Consider the following 26,437-nt stretch of genomic DNA (forward strand, 5'->3'; position numbering starts at 1 on the left):
AAATGAGTATGGCTGTGTTCCAACAAAACTTTAAATCTGGACCCTGAAATTTTGATTTTATGTGATTTTCATGTGTCATGAAATATTCTTGCTCTTTTGACTCTTCTGCAGCCATTTAAAAATGTAAAAACCATTCTTAGTTCACAGGCCATACAAAAACAGGTGGAAGGCTGGATTTGACCCAGAGGCCGTAATTGCCAACCACTACATAAAAGAAAGGAAATCTAAGTAGAGAGCAATTTCTAAGCATGAAAATAATTTGTGTAAAGTCTGAATTATGCCTGTACGGATTTATGTAGAAGATGTGTTTTTGAAGCTTCATTTTCAGAACACAGGTCAATAATTTTTCTTTAATCACACCTTTTTAAAAATTTAATTTTCTAACATTAGAACATTTTTCTTTTAAAAGACCAAATTTGTCTCAAAGGAATACTGTTCTTTTTTTAATATTAATCCAAATCATTTACTATACAGACACACACATAGTAAACTCTCAATGAATGTTAGCTTTTCTTACCACATAGAATTGAAATCAACTAGGTTGGTTGTTTTTCTTTTGTAACAAAAAGTTTTATTAGTCAGCTGAAATTAAGCACAAGAATGCTTCAGTTAAGAAGGAAATAATTTCTATAAACTTTCAATGAGTCTAAGCGGGGATTGTAAATAAGAATCTGTAACATATAATATGTAATCTGACCTGGAGCATTCATCCCTGAGAATGCTGTAATTGGAATATAATTTTTGATGTGTTTTTTAAACATTTCCTGCTTCTGTCATGTAATTTGTTTCCAGCATGTTGGAAACACTCTCCTCGTGGCCTTTGTGTTCAGTATGGGAAACTCATTCATCATTTACCAAGTTTGGGATGTAAAATCGAAAAATGCTTCTTTTGTGCCATTGATGTAGTAAATTACGTCACTGATTCACTTTAATAGGACTTTTTTTCCTTTTGATCCAACTCAGCACCTTTGGATGGTAAAGCAATCTAAGTCTTTCCAGACTGGTCATCTGGAAATGCTGTGGAACTATAAAAACCATTAGGCTGGGTTTTCTCTATGGCCAACAACCACCGTGCACTCTAGGTTTAAGAATGACCTGCCGAAGACTGATTTCAATCAGTATAGAGTTATTATTGGAAGGTTATGTTCTAGTCTTTGGAGTGTTAATCCCACCAACTAAAAAACACGTAGAAATGGATTTCTTACCCATTTCCCTCCGCTTGAAGATAGGTATCAGTCCAATTCACTGAATGGTTTGACCATGCCTCTCTATTCACAATTTTATCCATTGATTCAAAAACTACCCCTTCATTTCATTGGTATTATTTTTTCTACATTTTGCTTCCCCAGTTTCTGTATCTACAAATATGCTACTTTCTTACCTTAGATGACATGGCATCTTTGATTTACATCCTTGACTATTTTCCCAAATCACAGCCATCTTTGGAGCCACCAACCCTGTGATTTTTTTTAAACAAAACTAAAGATCCATCACAGTGAGCACTCCTTTTCCAGTCTGCATTGGGCATCCTCTAACTTAGCACATTATTCTCTTAGCTTAGAACAATTTTGCCCTCTCTGTCTACTTCCTCCAAACTCTTCACCTCTACCTCTCTACCTTCTAACCCTTAGCTAGCTCCTATTTCTAAATTCAGGCCTCTGAAACATTCATTTCTACATCATTTCCTTGTAGTAGTCTTTCAGCCTCCTCTAAATTGGTTAGGTCTCCTAAAACACACTCCCACAGCACTCTTTATAATCCCTTTTATAACCTTTTTCATGGTTTATTGTAATTTCTGGCTTAATTGAACATCCAGATCACGGAAAAATAAAAACAAACCAACAAAGCAAACACTATGGTGACAGACTGCTCTATTTCCAACACTAAGTCAAGTTCCTGGTATGTAGATAGAGCATAATAAGTATTTATTGAATAAGCGAACTTTTTAAAACTGTGTCTGATTTTCGATGATGGTAGAACTTTTCCTGTCCCAATGCATTTGTTTGTCATGTGTGATAAAGTACAGTGAGAAACAACAATCACTGTCATTTCTGGGACATGTCCTTTCATTGCCTCTTTAATCCTCACAACAATTCTAAGATATGGGCACTAGTATGAAGAGGTTTAAGGATCAGCCCAGCTCGAAAGCAGTGGTTCTTTCTCCACAGCCTGTGCTTTTAGCCACTGCGCTTTTAACTGTGTGTTAGGGCAGTAGATAGCTGTCATGTGGACAACATCCTTATACCAAATAAACATTTATCAATACCATTTTAATTTTATATTTGTATAGTATGTGAACCACATGACAATAATGGCTGAGGGAATAAAGGGATATATGTAGGATTTGGGTGTTGGTACAGATATGTAAGTTCATGCGTAAGAGTTAGGACATGTAGTTTTGTCCAACTGCATATGAAAAAAATTACAAAACAACTTGGTGGACACAGAATTTCTGAAAACACAGTCTCTTCTTATCCCAGATTTTAAAAGAAAATCTATTCATATTTATATTCAATAATATTTGTGTACATAGATAGTAAATGACCATCATAATTGCAGGTTAGGGACAGGGATTTTAACTGTGAACCTGTCTCCCCTGCTCCTTGCATCCAGGATATGCTTGGCACACAATTGGTGCCTAATAAATATTTGTTAATTAATTAATGAATGATAGAAATAAGTCACCACATTCACTTCATATATCCACACATGCTTTATCAACATATACATGTAATTGTCTACCAAATGTTGTGTTTGAAAATAATCACAAACAAAAACAGAAACTCTGTGGTTGAATGAACTATAAAGTCAGATTCATTTATCTCAGTTATCTTCTTACAATATTTCCCAACTAGACCTTACCCTGTGCAAACTTTTATTTCCAAACCAAGTGACTCATCAAGCTAAAAGTATACTTAAGGTAGTTTTTGTTCCCCCCTAATTTAATCCTTTTTAATCCTGTATTCATTTTCACTTACGGGGGAAGGAGGATTATAAATATTCACTGTTTTATTTCCACTTCTTCCAGCATTATCCTTGAAAATGTTTAACTTGTGAATGTCTTTCACAATGCCTGGCTGCTTAAAAGTTATAAAAATTCCTTGAGATTTTACAGTTCTAAGTGTTTTTTTAATAAAATAAAAATACTCATAGTTGTCCACCAAAATAAAACTGCTCAAATTTATACAAATAAATCAGCATTTCTGGAAACTCTCCTTTTCTTGCCATCCTTCTATGAGAATTAAATCTAGTCCTTATTCACATTAGTAGATTACCGTGGGATTAAAATACTGAAAAAGAAAATGTTTAAAGTTAATACAAGCAACTTGCTTTTATTTACAAGTTTACTATAGCCTTTATGCCCCTGATGTCAATTCTAAGTGAACCAATTTTTCTTATTTCAATAGAAAGAACAAGGTGTTAGAATTTAGGAAGTCCAAAATTTATTTAACCTCAAATCACTTTTCTATTCCTCATCTCTTAAATCTTCCTGTCTCATGGGAGTTTGGTGAGGTATAAATGAATTGAAAGAAGGGAATTTGCAAAATCAGAGTTGCTTCTATGAATACAAAGGTATTATTGTGCTAAATATTACAACCTGACTCATTCATGTTGATGGCTATCAGACTTGATTTAGTAAAAAGAGACATGTGTTATTTTACTAGCCACATTTATTTTGCTTCCTGTTTGGTGCTCAATGAATGTTCGTGATTAGGAAGAGAAATCAGTGTCATCCTATAGTAAGACAGTAGGATTTAGGGTCCTCTTCTTCATTATCTTTAGTCATGTTTTCATTGTTTCTTGAATAATAGCAATTACAGATGGCAAAGGAACTCACATATATATCAGTTTCCTCTATAACCTAATTTACGATTTCCTTCTTGTTCTTATACTTTATTTTCCTTCCTAGAGCTTTTTTTTCATTTTCACCTTTTACTGCTGACCTGCTTAAAAAATTATTTTTGTGATTTGCTCATTCATTCACCATATGTATGTGTTGAGCATATACTATGGCCAAGTACTGAATAAAAATAGAATCTGCTCATATACAAACTGTTTAATGGAGGGATAGCCAATGAGTAAGCAGAAAACCTGAGTTCACAGTTACAAGATGAGCTACACTGGGCTTGAAGTGAGCACAATGCTACATAGTAAGATGTTTGCCTGAGGGGGGGTGTCTAGTTGGTCATTAAAAGAGTCTTAGAGGCTATGCCACTTGAGCCGAGACCCGGAGAAAGAGAAAGTGCCAGAAGACCATAGAGGAGGAGAATAAGTGTTCCATGTACAAAGGTCTGAGGCCTCATCTCTGTCACTAAAAGAGATTTATGAACTGCTTCCGGAATCTAGAACAAAGAAATAGACACCTGGACCAGCTTCTTGATGACCTGCACAGATGGGGCAGCTGAGGAAACCTGAATCTGTGCCTTCCCCTTTGTGGATGTTTCTGTTTTCCAGATGGTCTCAAATCACTGTTTTCCCTCTTTTTCCTTCTAGTATGTTCAGTGACAGAAGGGGCTAGAAGGAGCTTGAAGATCTAAGCCCTTTGCTGACCTCATTTCAAAAATGAGCTATATTCCCAGCTATCCTCCATATTCTTTCCTCTACTCTTCTCCACTTGCTTACTTATATCATATTTGTTTTAGAAGTGTACTCACTCTTTGAGACCTGGGTAGAATATGGTGCCTTTTTAAAAACCCAATTCTATCTCAAGATTTTATCTCAGAATTTACATGTGTCCCATCACCCACAAGTCATCCATCATCCTGTAACTGCGGAGTAGCTCTGTTACAATGAAATAAGTGTAACACTTGAAATGTGGTGTTCCTGTGACATTGCTTTATGAGGAAACCAAACTGACCTGGTGCATGAATTTTGCCAACCCAACATCATTAACCCTTTGACTTGATCTGTTGAACCTCAATTTTCTAAGACTAACAGGGTCAGAGAATTCTTGGTAAATGATAGCCAGTGACATTAACAAATTACAGAAAGAGAGAAAACCAAAAGTTCCAGATCCCTGAATTATTAGTTATTGCTTCAGAATGCATTTTTAACACTGTGTCAAGAGAAGAGATCCATATGTGTATATTGATATTTATTTTAAGGAATGTAGTCCTTATGCATTCTGCAGTCAAAGTATGCATTCTGCAAACTTTTAGGAAGTTCACTGCTTATCCTGGAAATCACTGACATCTTAACAGCTGACATATTGATACAAAAGCTCATGGAGGATAGTGAGACCTGAGTCAGGGCTCCTTTGAGTGCCTCTGTGGGAACGGCTGCCTGCACCAGTGTGATCTTTTCTAGTCTCACCATAGCTCTACTTTGTGGAATAATCTCTTGTGGATTTCATTTTAGGGTGATCCTGGATCGTCTGCTGCAGGAATTAAGGTAATTCTAGGCTTCCAAGCATTTGTACCCCAAGGTCACGGTTCTGATTTTTGTAAGCTTTTACTTTCTCTTCTCTTTCACCAACTTTGATGGGTTATAACTCTCTTCCTATTCTCCTGCATGCTCAGCTTCCAAACAAAACAGAAAATTTCTCTTGGAAATCTGATAAAGGCCTAAATAAACAACCTTGGCATGTCTTACCTTCCTGCTTGGCTTTTATCAAAATGTGGGTTTGTATATCTAAAGGGCAAAAATGTGTTCTTATGTCTAGTAAGAGACAGAGCCTCAGAACAACATGAATAAAGTGCATGTGATCAAGCAGGAGGCCATGCTTATCTGTGAAAGTACCCAGAGGGCTGAGCGTTTTGGAAAATTCTTGTAAGACTGTCCCTTTCATTGTTGGTTTTCTTTGGCCAGGGAGAACCTGGAGAATCTGGTCGTCCAGGGCAAAAGGTAATATCTCTCTCTCTAGTGTGTGCTTTGTACTGTCTTATAGTCACCATTTTATATCTGTTATCCACTCTGTGGTATGAAAACAGTAATGGAAAAATGATGCAGTTTTCATGCTTTGTATATAAACTATTATTCATTATTTTACATTTTCAAGTATCTTGATGCTGGACATAGCAAAATGTGAAAATAACCTTTGTACATGTAAATGGCTGATATATGAACTAAAGTCTGCAAATACTCAGCTGTTTGAAACCAACTAAGATCAATTGGGTTGGAATGCCAACAACTTATCTTGCATGTTTAAAGATAACTTGCATGTTTTTAATCTTTCTTGAGAAGAAATGCATATTAACTAAACTGTCTCAATAGGGAATAATGGGCAGCTTTTAAAAAATTATTTTCCTCTTTCTTTCATTTAAAATGCTCCCCTTCTGTTAATTTTTATGCAAATTATATCATTTTATGCAGTGAATGTTACATTATGCAAACCAAATTTGTTAATAAACTAAATTTTAATTCGAGACCCTGGCCAAACCATTTTAACTAACTCATCTTTGGATACCTTAGTTTTTTTTTATCACCGTGTTTCACTTTAACAATAAATTAGAGGACATGTAGTGAATATGTTTAGATTCACATTCTCATTTGAGTTGGAGTCAGGAAACAACTGTTAGCAGTTCATGGTCTGAGCCTTTGGGTCTCAATGCCCAGTGCAGTCAGATTGTAGATAACAGATGTGTTGTAGCTTACAAGGAAATGTGAATTCCACATTAGGTTAAATCTCTTAAGATCATGATTCTGATTTGGTCTAGCAGTAGCTGATGTTTTAGAAAGATGGAATTTACCTCATTAACAGAGGGGGGAAGAAGTAATAAATCCTATTGTAGCAGTTTGGAACCCTAAGACATCCTAAAATAATGTTCTCGCATTCTTAAAGTCATTAAGAGGACTATTATTTTGTTTTAAACATTTAGGATTGAAGCAATTTTTTATATGGTCTTTCATATTCTTTTAAAGTTTCTCTAATTTAAAAGCACATTTTTCTCTTGAAATTAATAGTCTAGGAGTAATGGTTTATTGTCCCAGTTTCAGGTAAAGTTGAGACTTTTCCAAGAGCCCAGCAGAACTCTGCCACTTTTACTGTAAATTCCTAAGATTTCCTACAAATTCATTATGTTAGAAATTTTAAATTAGTGATATAGTCAGAGATCCATGGTCTGCTTTTGTTTGAAAAAGCAAATATTATTCTCAGATGATCAAATTTTTTTTATTTCTTAGACTTTAAAAATTAAAGTCCAAGATTCTCTCCAGATCTGTAATCTGCTGAGAGATGTCTACAAGACTGCTCTCTTTAAAAACAACAGCAACCAAAAAAACTACTCTGTTATAATCTTTAATAGGTTTCACTGTTTTCAGAGTGAAAAATCCAAATTGATTTCAATTGCTTAATAGAACATTACCTTATCATGATTATTTAGTAATATAGTTTAGATTCCTTTCTGAAAGTTTATAGGTTTACAGATGGAAATGTTGGATTTTCTTCACATTTCATTAAACACTGATTTTAAATTATTTTTAGAGAAAGGAGTAAATTCATTACAAGCTTATAATGCAGCTGAATGAATATGTCCACCAAAATGAGCATCTTTTTTGTTACTATTTAGGCTAGATTCTACTCTTCGAAGCAATTCCATTTTCCCACAATATTTATGACTTCTTTTTTCTAATACCAGGATTTTATAATATTTATCCTAAAACTGATTTAAAAATCACATATTTCCACACATGCTACTTTCTGAGATTAGAAAAATGACAAACTGAAATAAATACAGAACAAGAGATCTCCCTGTCTTCCACTGCATTTTCCTCACCATTGCCAAACCATGTTGTGGGTTCACGGGCACTTAAAGGTCTATGGTACAAAGGCCCCAGGAAAGTATAAGAAGGAGCAAAAACAAAACAAAAGCATTGATTAGCTTTCCACTCTGGATGATTTCCAGTATAAAAGTTTGCTATTTATAGTAGCATTCATAATGTAGGAAAGAATTCATTGCAGACATTTTTCTTTTATAGCCTCAACACCAGAGTATGTGATTGATATGTGAGTCCGTGTGTGTATTTTGCACATGTATGTATTCGTACAGTGAGTGAGTGTGCAGATTTAAGAATGAAAGTGTGTTTAACTACACAATCCTGTGCTTCCTCACTTCTGCCACATCCTTTTTAAGTATTAATTTTAAAAGAGTAAAATTACTTGATTCCTCCTAAGAGAGGATTGTCACAGTTGAACTATTTTAGCATTAAATTGCAACAGTAACAGAGTCACGGGGTGAAAGCAGAGCCCCAACTTTGAGAGCATACCTGGGTCTCCCGTAATGGAGACTTCTTCAAACTGTGACCCAGATCGACCTCCCTGCTCTGCATGCCCAAGAGCTCAACGCAGGGAGCTACTAAACCAACGAATAGGTGAGAATGGCAAACTAACTGAAGAACTCTCTCTTAGTTTGAAGTTAAGCCTTCATTGTATAAAGATAGAGAATTTATAGAGAAAGAAATATCTTCCCTAAAACTTTAGATCATACACAACTGGGGAAATAGTAAATATTTCATAATCTTCCATTATATGTCATCTGACTGATTTGAGCTAAATGCTCAAAGTCTCTAAGTATTCAATCTACATTATAAAATGTTCCATAATGTCTTACACCTCTTTCTTATTGTTAAAAGACAAGGGTTTTGAGTCTCTGTGTGCATGTGTGTATAAAAATCTTTCTTTGAAGTAGCCATGAGATCCTTTTAATTTGGTGGAAAGGAAGGGTACGGTGAAGACTGGTTGGAAAACAGCATTACTACCTATATATTTTCACAAATGTTTCAAAAAGAATGTCCTGAGTTGGGGGACTGGGGCAGAGAGGCTTTTCAAAAAAAAAAAAAAAGGAAAACTATAGATTTCAATATGTTTACTATTATTGATTGCCTATTCGACTTCAATTTAATGTGTTTTCAAAGGCCTTATGCTTTTGTACAGTAAAACAGAGACTTCAGTAAAATATGGATCCAAATTCTTTCAACTGGACCCACTTCAAGTTTTTGAGTAAATGGGGAAAGGGAAAGAGAAAAGAAAATCAAAAGTACTATGTTGTATTTATGTCAAGTTTAATTTATTGGGACAAGTATTCTTTGAATGGGATAACAAATCAATTCTTAATAGTCATTCGTTAACAGAAATAAAACCAGAGCAATTGAAAAAAAGTTGTTTATTTGACTTGATCTCATCTTAGTCTTGTTGTTTTCAATGCACACTTTCATTTATATAGTTTCAAACAGAATAGTTTTTTCTTTTGCATTCCTGAAGGACCTTTGATCAAAACTATCAAGAAAGTCATTCACCTTTCAATGTCTGACCTCACAGCTTAATAAATAGTGTCTGAAGTCACACTGTGATAATACCAGAGGAATTATAGCTCTTCACTATTTGGAAATAATCATATTAAAGATGGAATGTTTGACTGTTCTTAGTAGGTTTTCCTTGGGATAAGAATAGTTATAGCAGTTAGATTAAAAGAAGAGCCTCCCTAGTGAAGCTCCATGGTTGCGCATGCACTTTGCATTGTACAAGGTCCCAGGTTTAATCCCCAGTACCTCCTTTAAAAAAAAAAAAAAGCCCTCTCTACTACTTTTGTTATTAGTTTAATGTTGTTGTAATCCCACTTTCCCACTTACTGACCATCATGAAATGATGTAACTCTTGCACCTTCAGATGTTATTTCCACCAACAATAATCTCATCAGCCTGAAACAGAGTGGACTTTGTTTTCTCCTGCAGTTCTTTTATACTTCTTTAGTGGAATTCAGAAGATTTGCTAAGCAATATAACCTCCTGTCACTATACTTTGTATTTAAAGTAATGTAGACAATTCTGTGAAAATGAGGTTTAGTTTGACTCCAGTGAGCTCACCAAAATGTACCACTTAATCTCAAACCTGTATTCAGGAACAGCTGCATAGTGCCATTAGCCTTAAGCTGCTAGCAGCATTGCCCAGACTCAAACAAATGTCAGAAGTATAGGCTGGAGTTAAGTATAACCTTCACCAGTCATTTATCTTCTCATCATTCAGGAATGGAAAAGAAAGCTTACTATCTTAATCTTAATCTTACTTTTAAGTGAGCAGGACATTTAATGTATATTGTTTTGATGTGACCATCTGTTCATCCAGCCAACTCTTGATAATCTGAAGTGAGAGGGTACTGGAATAAGATACATTATTGGAATGCATGCATAACCCTCCTCTCAGTAAATAGCTTCAGGCTCCCCAACAAATCTTTGACCAAAGGAGTAATAGAATGTACTCAGAGAAGTTCCTTCTCCTTTTACTCCTCTTTCTCACCTTCTCGTAGAGATGATAAAGAGCATGAACTGGCAGAAAGAGGGAAAATCCTGACTAATCTGCAACATGGTCAACAAATCCCTGAATCAAGAGTTGACTGAACTATATTATCTCACCAGACTTCCTGAAACTAGGCATCATTTTTAATATATGCAGAAAGTATTCACCTAGGAACATTTGCCGTGTTTTCCTCCAGATACTGTGCCTGAGTGAATACCGCTCTATAATGCTGTGTGATTTTCCTATTAGGGTGAACCAGGGCTTCCTGGGCTTCCTGGACTTCCGGGGATAAAGGTAAATACTATGCTGACAGTCTTGGTTTCATAGACCTGTAATTATTAGAATCACCCAAATGGGGGGAAATAGAAAAAAATGAAAAATACAAATATAGCAGTGTTCTTTAAATACCCTCCAGCCATCTCAACCAATTACATTTTTAAATTAAAAGTTAAGCATAGGTTCTGCTAAAGATTGCTGTTGATATCTGAATTATATGTTCAGCTCTTGAACCAACGGTGCCATTTAAATAGGATGTGAAAGCCACTTCATCCGCAGTCATGGGAATTCTTTAAAGTCTAGAACATTGTATTTTAATTTTATTCTTAAGATCCTGTCAGATTTTGACTAGAAGTAGAGTATTAAACATCCCTATAAGTCTAACATTCAGGCAACTGATTTTTTGTGATTCCCCCATTGTAATAATCCCTCGAAATGATTTGTGCTTCCACTTGTGTCAACAATTGTCCTGCAAAGTACAAGTCATGTACCTAAAAGATTTTGGTCCAACATACACTGTCCCCATAAACTTTCCATGTATCTTTTAAAATAATTGCTTAAAGCTTAGTTTGAAAACATTTTTTAAAAGGAATAGAAAATTTTCAAAATGTCCCAGAGCAAGTGACAAGGCTTAAAGTTGTATCACCATACCTGTAATTACTCCTTTAAAATCAGCTTCTTATTTCAAAGTTTTTTTTTCAATTCTGAAACTATTTGATAAGGTAACGTAATGTAAGTAGATTTGTTTCTATATCATTCTCATCTCATAGTTTTGACTCCATTTCTAGTCTACATTAGAGCACTTTAATATTCCTGAGAGCTGTATATACTGTTTTATGAAGATTAGGTTTAGAATTTGAACTACTTGAAATAATATGATTTTTAAAAAATAAATGTTAAAATATTGAGTTCCCAGAGATCATATGGTATCATACGTAATCTTTTAATAGCTTGTTTAGTATAACTATTGGACAGGAAAACTATGTCTTCTAGGTTGACACTCATAAATTTTATTTTTGGTATTTTGTTTCCAGATGAGTATCATAGAGGTTTAGATATGTCCTTTTAATATATTTTTGTTCTTTGGCTTCTGCAGTGGAAAAATATATGCTTATGAGGACAATTTACTAAGTAGCCAAAGTCACTATCTTTTCTCTTGGTGTTTATCAAAAATAACTTCTTAAATTAATATGTGACTTCATACTGAAGAGTTAATTTATAGCAGTTCCTTAGTAATTTCTAACAGAAAAAAATAGCTTAGTACAAATGATTGGAAATCATAAATTTTAATACAAATTTAAGAAAACTATATTCAGAATTAATGAAAAAGAACCAGGTCCCTTCATAAAAAAGGGAAGGAGAGTATTTAAAAGGAGGGGAATTTTGAAAGGGCTGGGGCAGAGTTCCCTGCAGCAAGAGGGGTGCTGTAATGCCTGCTTGTCTGACAGGAGCCTCTGTGCTATGAAATTCACATCCTCCTGCTCAAGGCAATTTCTTGGTGATAAAGAGTGCATGAAGATGAAGGAATTGGTTTTTCCCCTTCAAAACAAACAAACAAACAATGTGTGTGTGTGTATACATATATATATATAAAATTTCAATTACTACTATTTTTTACCATTATCTTTATTTTTTGTTCTCCAACATTGTAAGTATCTCACTAGACACTCAACATTTCCCTAGTCATCTGAAAACTTGTCTGAGTATTTTGATGCTTTCCAAATTGGGAGGGATATTGTTGATTTGCCACCTCCAGTAAATGCTTTTACTCATAGGATCACAGGAAACTACCAGACCTCCTTCGTCAATGTAGGTCATGTAACTCTTATATTTTCCTTCGTTTTTTTAACTCTGACAAATTACTAATGAGAAGGAGCTATCAGTTGGCTAAAACTCTTTTCATCCTTGACTCCAGATACTTTTCCATGTAATTATCAACGGATGTTGAGTAACAATCCAGTATTAGATCACAGATTCTATTTTTGGTTTAATAAGCTTTGTCTTCTTGCTTTCATTCAGGATGTGAGAGATATGGTTTCCTAATGATAAAGTAGGTAGTCAGTATAATTAAGTACATTTTAAAAGATGGCAATTCAAGGACCCTTCGAGGTCATTAGCAATCATTGGAAATTTTTAAATGTAGAGTTTAATGTTTATAATTTTATGATGTAGCTTCATTGACTTGAGGTATTCTTTATTTGGTTCACTTACTTTACCTCTATAAGGTAGCGAGCCTCAAGGCAGTTAACCATGACTTCATGGCTTGAATGAGTAACAGCATGTAGAAGATGAAACCACCATGTAAGGATTTCAATTGTGTGGCAGCAAGAACATTAGTCATAATCTTCCTAGGCTCGTGTGTTTGTTTATGCTTTGGAAATGCTTCCTGTTGCTATTCATCCCCTTCTTATCTGCTGGTACTACAGAGAGCATGCAAATGCCAGCCATTATTTCTAAGACGTTGAGGAAACCAGCCATGACATACCAGGGAAGCTTTGATTCACCACCTGTTGCTCTCGGGGAATGGGTGGAAACTTAATGAGCATCCAGATGCCTTCCACACAGCTTTCAGGAAATGAGTAAAGTGCCTAAATACAGACAGCAGACTCACCTATCTATCATCTCAGGGTATCATTCAGAGAAGAGTGTTAATACCTTAGGCATACATAATAAAAGCCATGAAGAGCAGGAATGTTTTAATTTCAAACTACTCTTAAGCTTTCTGCACAACTATTCAAAATCCCTCTCACCATGTCAAAGGATTTGGAATTCCTATTTCATGCATTCATAGTACATATACTGTCAAGATATTCAGCTGGGAAAATTAAATTATGTACAATGTACCATGCAGGCATTGATCTTTTGGAGTAGGATTTTAACTCAGAAGGCTGTTTTTATATACAAGCCTCCATATATATTTTTAATAGGTTAAGCTTATTGTAACTAGCTTTTCTGATATTACATATAAGGGTAAGATTCTAAGTTCTTAAGTTTTCAAAAATTTTCTGTCCATACTTTGCAAAATGTAAATACATTTCTTGCCCCTTTTTATGGTTAACTTGCCTTAGTAATTAAGCTGTAGGGAGCAGTAAACAAGAGCCCTGACTTTAGAACCAGACCACCTGTTTGCAAATCCTGGTTCTACCCCTTAGCAGTTGGATGGCCTTGAACAAGATATGTCATCTCTGTGTCCTTCAGTTTCCTCATAAGATGGAAATCAACATTGCACATGACTCAGAGAGTTGTAGCAAGGATTAAATGAATTAACATACGTGCAGCTCTTAAAATAGTGCCAAGCATACATTAAATTGTCTTAGTTTCCTAGGACTGCCATAACAAAGTACCACAAAGCAGGAGGCGTAAAACAACAGAAATTTATTGCCCCACAGTTCTGGAGGCTAGAAGTCCAAAATCACGGTGTCAGCAGGGCCACGCTTACACTGAAGTCTGCAGGGAAGAACCTGTTCCATGTCTTTCCTGGCTTCTGGCAGTGGCTTGCCGGCAATCCATGGCATTCTCTCCTCCTCTGTGTGTCCTAGTCTCCCCTTCCTAAAAGGATACCGGTCATATTGGATTAGGACCACCCTAATCCTGTTTGACCCCATCTTAACTAATAACATCTTCAAAGACCCTATTTCCAAGTAAGGTCACACTCACAGAACTGGGAATTCGGCTTGGGCATGTATTTTGGGAGGACACAATTCAGCCTAAAACAAATGTTACATAAATGTGAGGCATTGTTATTTCTGTCTCTCAAGACAGCTCAGAATATTGGAAACATTGGTTACACATCTGTTCCACATAATCTTTCCTCCTGTGAGTAAAGTTAACTATAGAACATGTAGCAATTTATGCTCTACAGGGTTAACAGATGTAAATTCTGAAAACTCCTTTGCAGTAATGGGCAAACGTTAACTTTAAAAGCAAGACGATAACCTGCTTTCTCTTGAAATGTGACAGCACACTATCCCTTGTCCTAGTACCCAAGAGTATTCCAGGAACAAAAGATGAGGGAACACAATGTTCTGGACATAAGATGTAGTGCTCTTGAAGTTCTTCCTGACACTGTTGACAGGAAAAGCATGACATGTAGGATGAAAATTTTTCCCAGGCCCAGTCACAGTTTTGCCTAACCTAAGGCATATTTACAGATACAGATTTTTGATACTTGCTTACCTCCTTTCAGCATACACCATCAGTTTGTCTCACCATATTCCGAAAGTAAATTTTTAAAAAATTGTTGTAGGACAAGGGAGACATAATTTAGTGAAAATTACATTCAATCAAAAAGAGCGTATCAGCTAAGTGGGAAAGAAGTATTTATAGTATATCTTCCCTAAAAGTTTGATGGTTTTGCCCTGGCTTCCACATTAGTGAAAATTAGGAACTAGAGGATTGGGAAAGTGAGAGACAGTAACTACTTCTTTATACCTCGTTATCTGAAATTGTTCCTGACACTCAATCATATAAAGACTTACTTTTATAGGTCCCAGAAACATTTACTTTGGCATTCTTAGGTTTAAGTATACTGCTCAGTAATCTAATAGAAACATATCTTCTAAATCCACTGGAGATGAGTTTCCTTCCTGTGAAACATTTTAAAATTAGTAGAGGGAAACTTTTAGAAGTAACACAGGATGTGAAATGAATTCCTAAAAGAAAAAGGAAGAGAACAAATACTGGTTAAAGGATAACATTATGTTATTGTTACCTATAATTATTTCCTGCTTGCACAAAGTCCATCTGAGCAGTTGAGTAATTCAAGAGTCCAATTAGGAAACTCATGCCACCAGACATCAGAGATTTTTAGCAGTTATAATGAAATCTCTAATATATACAATGATTGTGCTTTCATGACGTAATTCTAAGGAAAAAAATATCCAAATGGCATGTTTTCCGGATTTTAAATAAACCTGCTGTTGTAGTTCACTTTTAACATAGTGACCAAGATGTTTTAATTTATCCTCAAATTTTATCCTTAAGGGAAATAAGTGTTCAGTGGCAGACTTTACTTTCTCATTCTTTTTTCCTTCCTCAATAATTTTACAAATCAATCATTATCAAAACTGGCTGCATGGAGGTTCTTATTACAACAAATGTTCTTGCTGTTATCCTCAAAAGCAGGTATCATGCTGACTTGAATTCTAATTAGCCTTTAAGCAAGAAGAATATTATATGGCTAATGCAGTCAATGTCAAGACACATTACTCAAAATTATTGGTGATGCTTTTAGCACCCAGGCAAATCAGTATATATTTTTCAAACCCTGTTGTACAATGAAAAGTGTTGGGCAATGAAAATTGGATCTTCTTTGGGTAATAAATATCACGGAAAATATGACCTACTTTAAGCTGGCATGTTAGGGGTTTTAGACAGGTTTAACATTTTATATTTTTTGCTCCTCTAATTGATAATGACTTATAAAAATATAACAAATGGTAGTAAATGAAAAACCAGAGATTTTTCTGTGGGTAAGAGCTAATCAGTTAGGACTTTCTGTCTAACATTCCATTTAACAGATGTTAAATTCTGGAAGTCCACAGGGAAACTCCTGGTGAGCCATTTCTGTGTGTGTGAAGCTGTCTCTTCCCTTCTTACCTTGATTGATAATTCCATCTCAATATTTGTTGACTGTCTTCATCTATATGAAGGACATTCTTTATGTAATTTGAGAAAATAGAGTAAAATGAACTGTCTCAGTGGCCATTTTGAACATAAATTGAGGTCATCTGAAATACTTTCTTGCTATGTATTAAAAATGGGTTTGGAGAATATCAGTCAAAATTTTATTATGGAATTCTAAGACTTAATAAGACCTTTCATGGTCATTGTTAGATTTCAGAAAGGTTATATTCTTAAGGAATTTTCTAGCTTTCCCTTGCCTTTTTGTAGTAAAGAAGACCAAATTTTGTTGCTTTTTTTTTTAGTTGGGAAAGGTGGTTTTCTTTCTTTCTCTCTTTCTTTCACTCTTTCTTTCTTTTTCTCTTTCTTTCCTTATTTCTCTCTCTCTCTCTTTCAGCTACAATCTCAATAGGCTATTTACCAAATGGGTTGCAGGAAAATGGCTTCAATCAAAAACCTTATTTATATGGTATCTTCCTTTTATCTTATAACCTTTGGATAAATTTCACCATGAAGGGTAAAGAGAATAGAACTCAAACTCAACTTCCTGTAGTTAGATCTTGTAGTTACTTCATTCTATGTATACACATTGCCGATTTATGAAAGAAAGGAGAGGGAGAGAAAGAGAGAAACAACTCTAATACTGATATCCTAATCAACAATGGATGTTTTTGGTTGGTACAAAAACAGTGGAATTTTTCAAATCTAGTATACATGAGTTACTGTAGCTTATATTCATTGAATTTAATACTAGGAAGTTGAAGTTGTGGCTGCCAAAATGGTTAGCTGTGATTACAAAGATCATTGTGAGACCCTCAGGCCTTCCACAGTTGGTCATGTGAAGATGTACCTCTGGTATCAGCAATGCTTATTCTCCATAGAGCTGGTACTGCATCCTTATGTACCCTGATTACTTAAAGCTGTGTTCAAAGAAGCAACCTGGGTTAGATTTGCAGATGGATCTGCTTGCTGCTGTCGTTGCTGTTCCAGCACTTCACTACTAAGCCTACATTGTGCTTCATCCTGGATTTATAACAAATTGAGACCAGGTTTGTATATTCATTGATAGTGAGCTTGGCTAATTAATTAATTTAAGAAAGAAAAGTTCAGGGGAACGGATGTACCTCAAGTGGTTAAGCACCTGCTTCCCATATATGAGGTCCCAGGTTCGATCCCTGGTACCTCCTAAAAACAAAAACAAACAAACAAGCAAACAAATGAAAAAACCAGCTCTCATTGGGGAGCAGATGTGGCTCAGTGGTTAACCTCACATACAAGGGCCTGGGTTCAATTCCTGGCATGGGTACCTGAAAAAAAAGAAAGAAAAAATAGCCAAAGTATAAAGCTCATGAAACATCTCAGGAAGAAATCTGATACATTATCCAGAACAAGGTCAGAAAATACGACGAAATTTTTCTTCATTTTGGAACTTCGTGCTGCCTTAGTCCCTTATTACAATAGCACCAAGAGGGATGAGATTTCAAATTGCCCTCACAAGCACTTAATCACTGGTTAGCATGAGGTTTGGGGAGCAGAATACAGTGCCAGGTTTCAACTATGTTTTAGCAATTAAAATTTTGGATTGTATTAAGGGTTCTTATAAAGGGTTGTATAGATTTTTTTTTCAATATTTATTTATTTCTCTCCCCCCCTTTTCTCCCCCCCCCCCCCCCCCCCCAGTTGTCTGCTCTCTTTGTCCATTCACTATGTGTTCTTCTGTGACCACTGCTATCCTTATCAGCAGCACTGGGAATCTGTTTCTTTTTGTTGCACATCTTGCTGTGTCAGCTCTCCGTGTGTGTAACGCCATTCTTGTGCAGGCTGCACTTTCTTTCGCACTGGGTGGCTCTCCTTACGGGGCGCACTTCTTGCGCGTGGGGCTCCTCTACACGGGGAACACCCCTGCATGGCACAGCACTCCTTGTGCACATCAGCACTGCGTGTGGGCCAGCTGCACGTGGGTCAAGGAGGTCCAGGGTTTGAACTGCGGACCTCCAATGTGGTAGGCAGACACCCTATCCATTGGTCCAAGTCTGCTTCCCTGTATAGATTTTATTTCCAGGCTTTGGTTAAACCATAGCTCAGTAATTATTTTAGGAGTTAGATGATATATGTTTCATAGTTTTCCATGTTTATTACAAAAATAGATCAAGATGGATGTTTCCAGAAGCAGTGCAAACATAGTAATATTGTATGGCTCTAATTAAAAACAAAACAAAACAACATAAAGCATTAACAGAGACGAAAGTAATAGATTAAACTTGGATGCAATTCCTAGGGTAATGATGGAGGAATAGAACATTTAAGATGCCTGTTCCTCTCCATTCTTCTTCTCTATCCCTCTCTGCTGCCTCTTCTCTCTCTCTCTCTCTCTTTACCTCCTTGCATTTCCCCCGTCTACTCCTTCTCCTGCGCTTCTTTCTCTTCATTCTTTTAATTTTTCTTTCTTCCTTTAGTTAAGCACTAACCAGACCCATATCACTAATGAGTAGTTTTCAGAAATTGTGAATTTTACCCAATATTACTTAATTTCAGCCCCCAGTAATTCAAAGGACTTGGAAATTATTTCTAGTTGTTAATTCAATACTATTGATGATAATACTTTTTAAGCAAATTTTTGTTGTCTTTTTTTTTAAAGATACATAGATCACACAAAATGTTACATTAAAAAATATGAGGTTCCCATGTACCCCACTCCCCACCCTCCCACACTCTCCTCCACATCAACATCCTCTTTTATCACTGTGGCACATTCATTGCATGATAATACTTTTTGATAATCACTGCCGTCATTTAGGCTTACTATATCCTTTTAATGGCAACAAATACAGGTGAGAAAATTGAGACACTTGGAGTTTCTGTTGTCCAAGGTTACTCAGTGAATCAGACAGAGGGTTGGAGCCGAAGGCAGGTCTCCTCCTCTTTTTATCAACATTACCTTTTATGCCCCACTTCATTAGTCTAGGACTCAATGTAATGGAGGTGATGATAGTATGTTGCTTAGAGTGATGATTGATTTTAAGTAGGGAGTGCTCAGGGTTCATGTTTACTCATAACTTTTTATAGAAGTATTAAGTTCTTTTGAATGCTAGTTATAGGTGCCAGATTGCTGTTATCACTTAATTATTGGTTGTGATATTAGGCAAAGCATATTAGCTGTTAAAGGAGGCTTGGTGATTATCTAGCCCAATCCACACTTGACAGATAAGAATCTTGAGGCTCAGAGAAACTAAAAGACTTTTCAAGTGCTAGACCATGGCAGAACACAGACTGAAACCCATCCCCAGTCTCCCATCCAGAGCTTTTTCAACTCTTCATAACAAGTATAGTAAAATAACTACTTGAGTATAAAAAGTTTTGCAGCCTCAAATATGCTCTAAGAATTGTAGAACTAGTTCACGTAAAGTCTCAAATCTGTATTCACTTAGGTCTCTAAAGTAGTATTATTCAAAGTCTGCAATGAGATTAAGTACAAAAATTGAGAATAAATATTTAGAAAATTGTACTGTAACTTTATATCTCTTGAACTTAATAATAATAATAATCTGGCTTATATTTTACATGTTCTGCTTTCTGAAATTTCATTTTTCCATCCATTCATGTTTTTCATATTTTATAAAAGTTTTGGTCCATGATTTAGTAGAAATTAAAAATAAAAAATCTGGTCCTCTCTCCCTTTCTCTTATGCTCTCTTTCTTCTTCATCTTTCCATGTGCTGACAAACTTTTTTTCACTAAGCCTTTCTCATTTCTTTCTGTTCCTCCCTTTCTATTATAATTACTTTCTTCACATTATTTGATTCTCCAGTACTGCATCCAATAAGCCATCAGGTCAGGCAAGTACTACACTCTAATACTGAGAAGGGTGAGTGTGTGGCCAAGCCCAAGTCCTCTTTAGTGGGCAGGGGAGTGGAGAAACTAAGATTAGTCACAGCGTATCTATTTTTTCCTTTATACATTTGTGCACACTTACAATAAACCCATTCAGAGTAAAAAATATATTTCTTCTCATGCAAATCATGAATAGCTATCTTGGAATTGCAGGTAGCATAACAATAATAATTAACTTTTAACTTACTGGTACTTCTGCAGCATTATTCCCAGAATTGTTGAATTGCCAAATTCAAAGTCTGAGAAAGCATTTGAGAAAACAGACCCGAAATGTGAAGTAACTTATCCAAGGGGGCAAGACAAATATGGAATCCAAGTGTTTGGAAATTCTTACACTTTTCTCATTTTAAAAAAATTATAGCTTGACATTTTATCTATAGAGATGTTACATTCATGTTCCTCTAAATTCATCAGAATGAATCTTCAAATTGGTTGAAAGTATTTATACACCGAGAGTATCTATGGAAATATACCAACAATAGTCATCTTGCTCATTCTACCCCTAGTAGTCATACAAACAACTGATAGGTGCTAGGCACTGTGTTGAGCTTTTTGGATGCAGATCTCATTATCTTATAGAAGATGTTTTTCACCTTTAAGTTTTGATTTAGATCATTACAAATCCTGGAATATGGATTTTTTTCTCTCGCTCTCTTTTTTTTTTTTTTTTTGTTACATTCAAAAAATGTAAGAGGTACCCACATACCTCCCACCCCGCTCACACCCACGCCACCCAAATCAAAAACCTCTTTCATCATCATGGGACATTCATTGCATTTGGTGAATACATTTTGGACACTGCTGCACCATGTGGATAATGGTTTACATTGTAGTTTACACTCTCCCCCAGTCCACCCAGTGGGCCATGGCAGGACATACATTGTCCAGCATGTGTCCCTGCAGTACCACCCAGGACAACTCCAAGTCCTGAAAATGCACCCACATGATATCTCTTCTTCCCTCTCCCTACCCTCAGCAGCTATCATGGCCACTTTCTCCACATCAATGCTACAATTTCTTCCATTACTAATCATAATAATTCCATAGTAGAATATCAGTAAGTCCACTCTAATCCATACTCTATTCCTCCATCCTGTGGACCATGGGATGGTTATGTCCACCCCACCTCTGTATTGAGAGGAGGTTTAAATTCCACCTGGATGATGGATGCAATTCTCCTACTTGCAGTTGTAGGCACCCTTGGCTCCCTGGTGTGGTGGTTGACCTTCTTCACCTCCCTATTTGCTGGCGGGGGTTAGTCCAATAAACCAAAGGGTAGGAGTTGCAAGTCTGCTGAGGTTCAGGGACTGGCTGTCACATGGACAGTCCAGAGATTCAGGTCTCCTGAGTATACACCGACCCTAGCACCAACCACAGGTCCAGTAAAAGTGACAGAAGAGGCATGTGTAGAAAACTCACAGCTGAGTCCAACTCCATCTCGCTCAGGAACACAAACTCCAAAGAGGGCCAACTGACATGGTGTTGAACTCCAGAGCCATCTGCCATGACCATTGAACCTGTGGGTCTCTGTAGCCCTCAGGAGAGGCAATACCTGGGGTTATATCTACTTTGGCTGTCTTTGGGACCCTGCTGAGGTGTATGTAAGCATGACCCCTCTGATGACCTCCCAATTCTTTTGTCCTTTCCATTTCCCCCTTTTATTCAAGGTCAAAAAGCAGTTTCTAACACCTGATATTACATGAAAGCTGAGATAGTCTGCTGCTCTGAGTTGACCTTTTTATTCAAGGTCTTTTTCTAGTTACATCATCTATAATCCCTCGGCACCAGGGAGGCTCATCCCTGGGAGTCATGTCCCATGCTGTGGGGAAGGTAATGCATTTACATGCTGAGTTTGGCTTAGAGAGTGGTCACATTTGAGCAACATGGAGGCTCTCAGGACGTAACTCTTAGGCACCCTGCAGCTCTAGGTCTAGTTTTCAGGCACACAGGCTCATAAGCATAGTCATCAGTATCAAGGGCTCATTGTTGGACCATCCTTCTTTATTGGTCTTTGCCATTGCATTTGGGGATTGTTGCTATTCCATTGGGGAATGTGATAGAGCTCCCCTGGCTAGGAACACAGCACTCCCTCAGTTGTCTTTTTTAACTGTAACCACTATGAAAATATCCAAACATTTGTATGTACCCTGTATACATGCCCTGGAGAACAACCATCCATAAGACCCCACACCATTGTTCTCCCCTGCCATAGTTGAACCTCTCTGTGGTCCAAAACTTCTTAAAAAATGAAGCCTAATATATTGCCAGGTCCCATTAATAGGAAAGTGGTATATCATGATGGGTTTAAAGGTTAGATATAGAATACATACTAATTTAGAAAAATTAAAGTAAAAATAAATTGGGGTATCAAAAAATGAAAAAGCTTTGTTTTTGATATTTTGCCTTCCATCACTGCAGTAGGTGTTGCCCTGTATGTACAGTGGCAAGGCAATTTCTTTCATTTCTTCCTCAGTGTCTACATCCTTTCTTTTTTTTTCTTCTGATTATTAGTTTTGTCTTCACAAAAGTTTTAGATCACAGTCATTCACAAATAAAATAGAGGGTACTCCCACATATCCATCATCAAACACTTTTTCCCTTCCCCAGCAATGATATTTTTATATGTTCATACTTTATTTGCTGCAATTGATGTACAGATAATTGAAACATAGCTTTCAACCAAGGTTCCATTTTGGTTCACATTATGGTTTATGTTTTAGACTATACAATTTTCTAAATTTTTAGTTATCTTACGTTTTACATTATAGTTTACATTTTACCCTATAGACTTTTATACATTTTTGGTGTAATTTAACATGTCCTATATCCATCATTGCATGATCTTGTGGAACACTTCCATTGCCCCACAGTTATCCTGATTCCATCTATTCAATACCTCTATCCCCCTTTCCACAGCACCCACAGTGACAATCAGTCTTCATTACTTGAAGGACCAGATTGACAGATACTTGCAACAATGTTGAGGGCTTGACATACGGGACTGCCCTAACCCATTGGGAGCCACCAATTCTCTCGAGAGACATAATTCCCTCTGTTTGAGAACATCAGTCCTCCCCAGGATGAGGGTAGACCTTCACACTCATTGTATGGGTCTCCACCCAATGATATAACCCACTATGACAAAATGAGCACTCACACACTCCCTAGAAGCCTGCCCTGTGTAAGAGGTCCCCCTTTAAGCATCTTAAACAGGTAAACTTCCTTACTATATTTTCTAACGAGTTTTCTCAACATTATAGTTTCAACCACATACCTGACAATTTCCTATGTCCAAATGTTCCCCTACCCTCCCCTCAATTTCTTGGGCCATCTGACCCATCCTCCCATCCCCAGTCCCCTCAAGCCCTCAAAGCTCTACCCAAAGGTATCCCTATGCCCCCATTTTACCCCTTCCCCCTACAAATACTTAGCTCTAGCTTATCATAGATTTCACCCATGTAGGTGTCAGCTCACAATCTTCCTCTCCCCTCAACTTCCTTTAAGCCTATCATCCAGTCTCTAGTTCTCTGAGACAGCTTGGTTTACTTATTTCATATCAGAGACATCATGTAGTATTGGATATGGATTCTGATGTATATTTTTGCTGTATCAAATGGTTATATATTGAGAATAAATTGCTAGGACCACAAATTTTGTTTCCATCATGGGAATGATTTTAATTTTTTAAAAATTCTATGAATAAAAACTTTTCTGAATTGTAGTTTTATACTAACAACATAGCATATATCCATAGTTTGTAATGCTGAGCTCAAAAAGTAGGTCGTTTGGAGCAGAAATTCTCCAGTTATTCTATAACTTCCTATTAAACAATCCACACGAGCAGCCTTCAGCTAAATTTATCTCCCAGTTTCATACATTAAAGGAGTAATCCAACTTTGACATTTTATGTACCTTTTGACCATTATTTCTTTAGTTTTCTTGCCCTATCAAGCCACAATGCTGGCATTCTAACAATGACAGTTTAAAATTGCTCAGTTTGGGTTGCCTTCACTCTCTTCATTCTCTTCCACTTGCTGTTGACAGCACCAGTATGAAAGGAAACAAAATTGGCTTTGTAATCTTGCTGATCTAAATGATAACAAAAGTAAAACTTTTAAATGCTATCTAACTTGAGATGGTGAGTAAATAGATGGAAGAAATGTATAATATATATTATACACACACACACACACACCCCTATGGAACTTGAGAGAAAACAAGATTAAATAAAATGGCTCTGAAATGATTAGTGCTCGTCTTAACTTATTCATGTGCTATTCATGGTGCCCTGGTGTATGGGACAAACCAGATGTTAAAGACTCTGCCTTTTCCCCATTTTTCATAGATGTAAAAAAAATTTTTAACTCAATAGACCATAAACTTAAAAGACAAGTATTGTTTCAGAAAATGCCGTATTTTATTGTTTTCACCTCAGAAGTAGAGCTGTTTTACTTACTGTTTGTCTGCTTAAATCTGCATTTCCCTGCGTATGATAGACAACACGTGCATGTCACATGCGCCTATCACAGATCTCAGCCTTCTATTCTCAGTTAGCCCTATAACGTCTCATTGTAACTATGATTTGGATTTTTGGTTCAGGTAATTGCCTTAGTTTAAAAAAAGAAGAAGAAGAAGAAAAAAAAACTAAGAGAAACCTTTGTATTTATTTTTTACTTCATTAAAAGCAATTCCATTATAGTTCCAATTTCCTCTATTGCATTTCTCCCGTTTTCCCTACTTACACAAATATATGTGAATAATTTTCTATTTAGCATTCCCTTATTTCTCATTAATTAAATGAGGCCATGTATGTAAAACAGCTCTGAGATTTATTATAAAGTCAAATATAGTGATTTCTCCTGTTAGAAAACCTATGGAATCTCAGTTTTGTAGAGATTGATTTACTCCAAAGATGACTCCCCAAAAGTGTTTTGTCTTTCATCTCTTTTGCTTACCCGCATTTGCCTGACCCTATTTCTTTTCCTTATCCTCATCAGTAAGAATTTTAACTACAATTGAATAGCCACTTCCTTATTTTCTACCCCATAAAGAATTTACATAGCCTTAGATTGTCATTGTTTTTCTCCTAAGTATTTTTAAAAGATTTTCAACCTTTGAATTTTACATCAATCCTTGTCAAAGAGACAAGGATTTTTTTAAAGGGATTGTATTCATTTAGGAAAATTCAAAAGGTATGACTATTATCTCCTTTCCCTTACTTAAAGGAAGAAAAAACTATTCTTAGTAAATCTGTCACTTCTCTACCTCCCACAATCCTGGTATATTTCAAACCTCTTTTTGTTTTGCAATTCCAGTACCCCAGCAGATAAAAATCATCTAAAATGATGATATATTTACATGAAAAAAAATTAGGATTAATTCTTAAAAGAAATTGAAGAGAGATTGAGAATAGTGCCATGCAAATGGCAAGGTGACAAGAAGTCACCTTGTATACACCAGTTAGGTTACAGAGTAGTAGTAATACTTCTGCTACTAATAATAATGGTAGCTAATATTTCTTGAACCTGTAAGTTGACAGTAATAATAATAACAAGCATTTATTGAATACTTACTTTATGCTAGGGAAAGTGCTAAGTTGCTTTGCTTGCATTATCTTATAATTATGTATCTTGTCTAAGCTACACCTAAACTATCTGGCAACTCAGAACTCCAACTTACAAAGTCAGTCTTTAATTCAAGTCTGTACCTTTGTACACAGCAGCAGTTCTCAAACTTTTTGAACTTAGAACCCCTCTAAGTTCCTAAAATTATTGTGGCCCAAAAGAACTTTTGTTTATATGAGTTTGAGTTCTATTGCTGTTCACCATATTGGAAGTTAAAACTAAGAAATGTTTTAAAACCCATTGCATGTTAACATAAATAACATGTTTTCTGAAAAAATAACTGATTTTTCCAAAACAAAACAAGTTTTATAGGAAGAGTGGCATTGCTGTACATTTTTTTTCTTTTTTCTTTTTGGAAATCTCTTTTATGCCCAGCTTAATAGAAGGAGGCTGGATTCTCTCGTATGTCCCTGCATTCAAACTATTACAATATTTTGTTTTGGTTGAAGGTGTAGCCGCACGCTGATCTGTAATTAGACAAGGGAGCCTTTAAGGGGAATTGTAATTGTGGATAGTCTTCTTTGATACTTCCCCCAAACTCCACAAGAGGTAGTTTCTTAAAGGTTAAAGGAATCTGAAACCACATCAATTAAATTTTCCTACTCTGTACACCCCTAAGGGAATGAAAGTAAATAAGGCAAATCATGTCTTCATTTCACTATGAAAGTCATTTGGCCTTTCAGATTCCCTGAAATGGTCTCAGGAGTTCCCAGGGATCCCCAAAGCAAACTTTGAGAACCACTGTTGTAAGTTTAGGAAGGTAAGAAACAACCCAACCAAATCAAGACCATAAA

The 26,437-nt window shown here is 36.1% G+C and overlaps 1 protein-coding gene across 1 annotated transcript in view; it reads left to right on the forward strand.

The window, feature by feature from the left end:
- The window catches only part of COL25A1 (collagen type XXV alpha 1 chain), a 513,961-nt gene that overhangs the window by 427,651 nt on the left and 59,873 nt on the right, over positions 1-26,437 (forward strand). The window contains exons 16-18 of the mRNA XM_058294312.2: positions 5,359-5,391; positions 5,809-5,844; positions 10,481-10,525. Coding sequence (XP_058150295.1) covers positions 5,359-5,391; positions 5,809-5,844; positions 10,481-10,525 — 114 coding nt within the window. The remainder of the gene's footprint in view (positions 1-5,358; positions 5,392-5,808; positions 5,845-10,480; positions 10,526-26,437) is intronic.

This window comes from Dasypus novemcinctus, chromosome 1 (genome assembly GCF_030445035.2).
Source record: "Dasypus novemcinctus isolate mDasNov1 chromosome 1, mDasNov1.1.hap2, whole genome shotgun sequence".
NCBI classification, from domain to species: Eukaryota; Metazoa; Chordata; class Mammalia; order Cingulata; family Dasypodidae; genus Dasypus; species Dasypus novemcinctus.